The sequence below is a fragment of the Pinus tabuliformis genome, chromosome 7, assembly GCF_031772625.1.
Source record: "Pinus tabuliformis cultivar Carrire ecotype Pingquan chromosome 7, CPIR1, whole genome shotgun sequence".
NCBI classification, from domain to species: Eukaryota; Viridiplantae; Streptophyta; class Pinopsida; order Pinales; family Pinaceae; genus Pinus; species Pinus tabuliformis.
The window spans coordinates 1,226,414,548-1,226,416,286 of record NC_142293.1 but is presented as its reverse complement, the minus strand read 5'-3'; the positions used below and the strand labels follow the sequence as shown (position 1 = coordinate 1,226,416,286).

The window sequence follows — 1,739 nt, the reverse complement described above, 5'->3', positions numbered from 1 at the left end:
TTTGAGTTAAAAATAATAAATCTAGGGAATATTACTAATAATAATTGAGTAAAATGTTAACATATTTATGTTTAATATATTAATAGATCTAGGGATTATTAATATTAGTAATATAGTATGCATTTATTATTATCCTTAATATAACTAAAATAATAATATAATAAAATTAATTATTATTTCATAAATTATTTTTTTTCCCCTGGGAAAAAGTCGTAATTTCTATTATGTGTTAAGAAATTACATTTTGCAGATGCCGAAGCATATTCATATGGAGGCAGCATTACCTGTCGAGATCAAAAAATAACTGTAGTCTAGTGAGAGTAGTCCAAGATGACTCCACGCAGGGAGCATTTCCAAAAATACTGGTATGTTTATCAGTGAACAAAATTTGCCTATGCTCTTCGCAGAGAGCAATATATATGCTGTATATAAACAAAATAGAGATGAGCTGGACTCATGTCTAGACAGTATCTATGTACATGCTATAAACAAAAAGATAACTGTAATAAAGAGTGGGCTTCATAGCCCCTCGTCCATGTAGTCATCAAAAGGTCTGTGGTAGTGCTGGTAGTATGTGCCGTCTATTTCCTCCTGGATCAACCAGTCTTCTCCTTCTCTATGCGCGGCCTCTTTGGAGAGCTGGTCAGCGGCGGTGTTTTGTTCCCTGTAAACATGATGGCAAACAAAAGAGTCAAAAGCTGCAGTCAATCTCTTTGCTTCATCAAGTATGTGCCTCAAAGAATATGCATGACAATGGGATGCATCATTCAGCCAATTGCACACAATTTTTGAGTCTCCAAATAGCTGTAGATGTCTGCATTGTTTATGGATAGCAAAGTGGATGATATGTTTGGCCGTGCACAGTTCAGCAAAGTTATTTGTGCCTCTACCAAGATTGATTTGTAACTTGAAACAGTGCCTCTCATCTAGATGGAGGATAGCACCACCCCCACAGCCCGCTTCTTGGGCCGAGCCATCAAAAAAAGTCCATGGTTTTGATATGTCGATGGGAACAGGTCTGAGGATGCGAGGCGGGGCGAGGGGATCCTCTTCAGGAAGCATATTATAATCAGCAACCGTGTGGAGGATAATAGAAGGCCAGAGAGGGGCTTTAAGGTTAAAGATTGACTGGTTCCGCGCGATCCAAATGGCCCAGCAAGCCAGCAGAGGCAGGTTAATAGCTTTCCCAGAGTGATTATGGCACCAGGCATTCCAAGCTTAAGAGAGGTTGTTACCATGCTATTCTTTCAAAAGCGGGATCTGTGAGGTAAGAGATTTCCAGAATTGAATAGAAGAGCTGCAGAAAAGAAACAAATGATCGGTGCTTTCTTCAGCGTTATGACATAAGTGACAGCGAAAGGGTCCATAGAAGGACCTCTTCATGAGGTTGGTGCCGGTAGGAATTTTGTCAAATAGGATGGTCCACATCAGCAGTCTCGCCTGGGGGGCTGACTTAAGCTTCCAGAGCGCTTTCCAGGTGGGTAGTATGTCTGGGGGTCTATAAGGTTCCATGAGCCTTAGATATCCAAGCTTTGGTGTGTAGACACCATGCTTGGCGAACGCCCAAATGATCTCATCTGGTCCATCAGTGAACCTGATGTGTGCTTGAGTTAGTGCGCTTGTATACTCCGACCATTCGTTAATCCACTGTGCAGGCAGTTCTAAAGCTTGGGCGGATAACCAGGCTTGCTGAAGGAACGAGGAATTTGCATGATCTCCAATATGTTTAATGTGAGTAA

The 1,739-nt window shown here is 41.2% G+C and overlaps 1 protein-coding gene across 1 annotated transcript; it reads right to left on the bottom strand.

The window, feature by feature from the left end:
- Positions 1-519: 519 nt before the first annotated feature.
- Positions 520-1,062, bottom strand: LOC149251805 (uncharacterized). The gene has a single exon (XM_089453996.1). The coding sequence runs from the start codon at positions 1,060-1,062 to the stop codon at positions 520-522; it is 543 nt and encodes a 180-aa protein (XP_089310122.1).
- Positions 1,063-1,739: the final 677 nt, after the last annotated feature.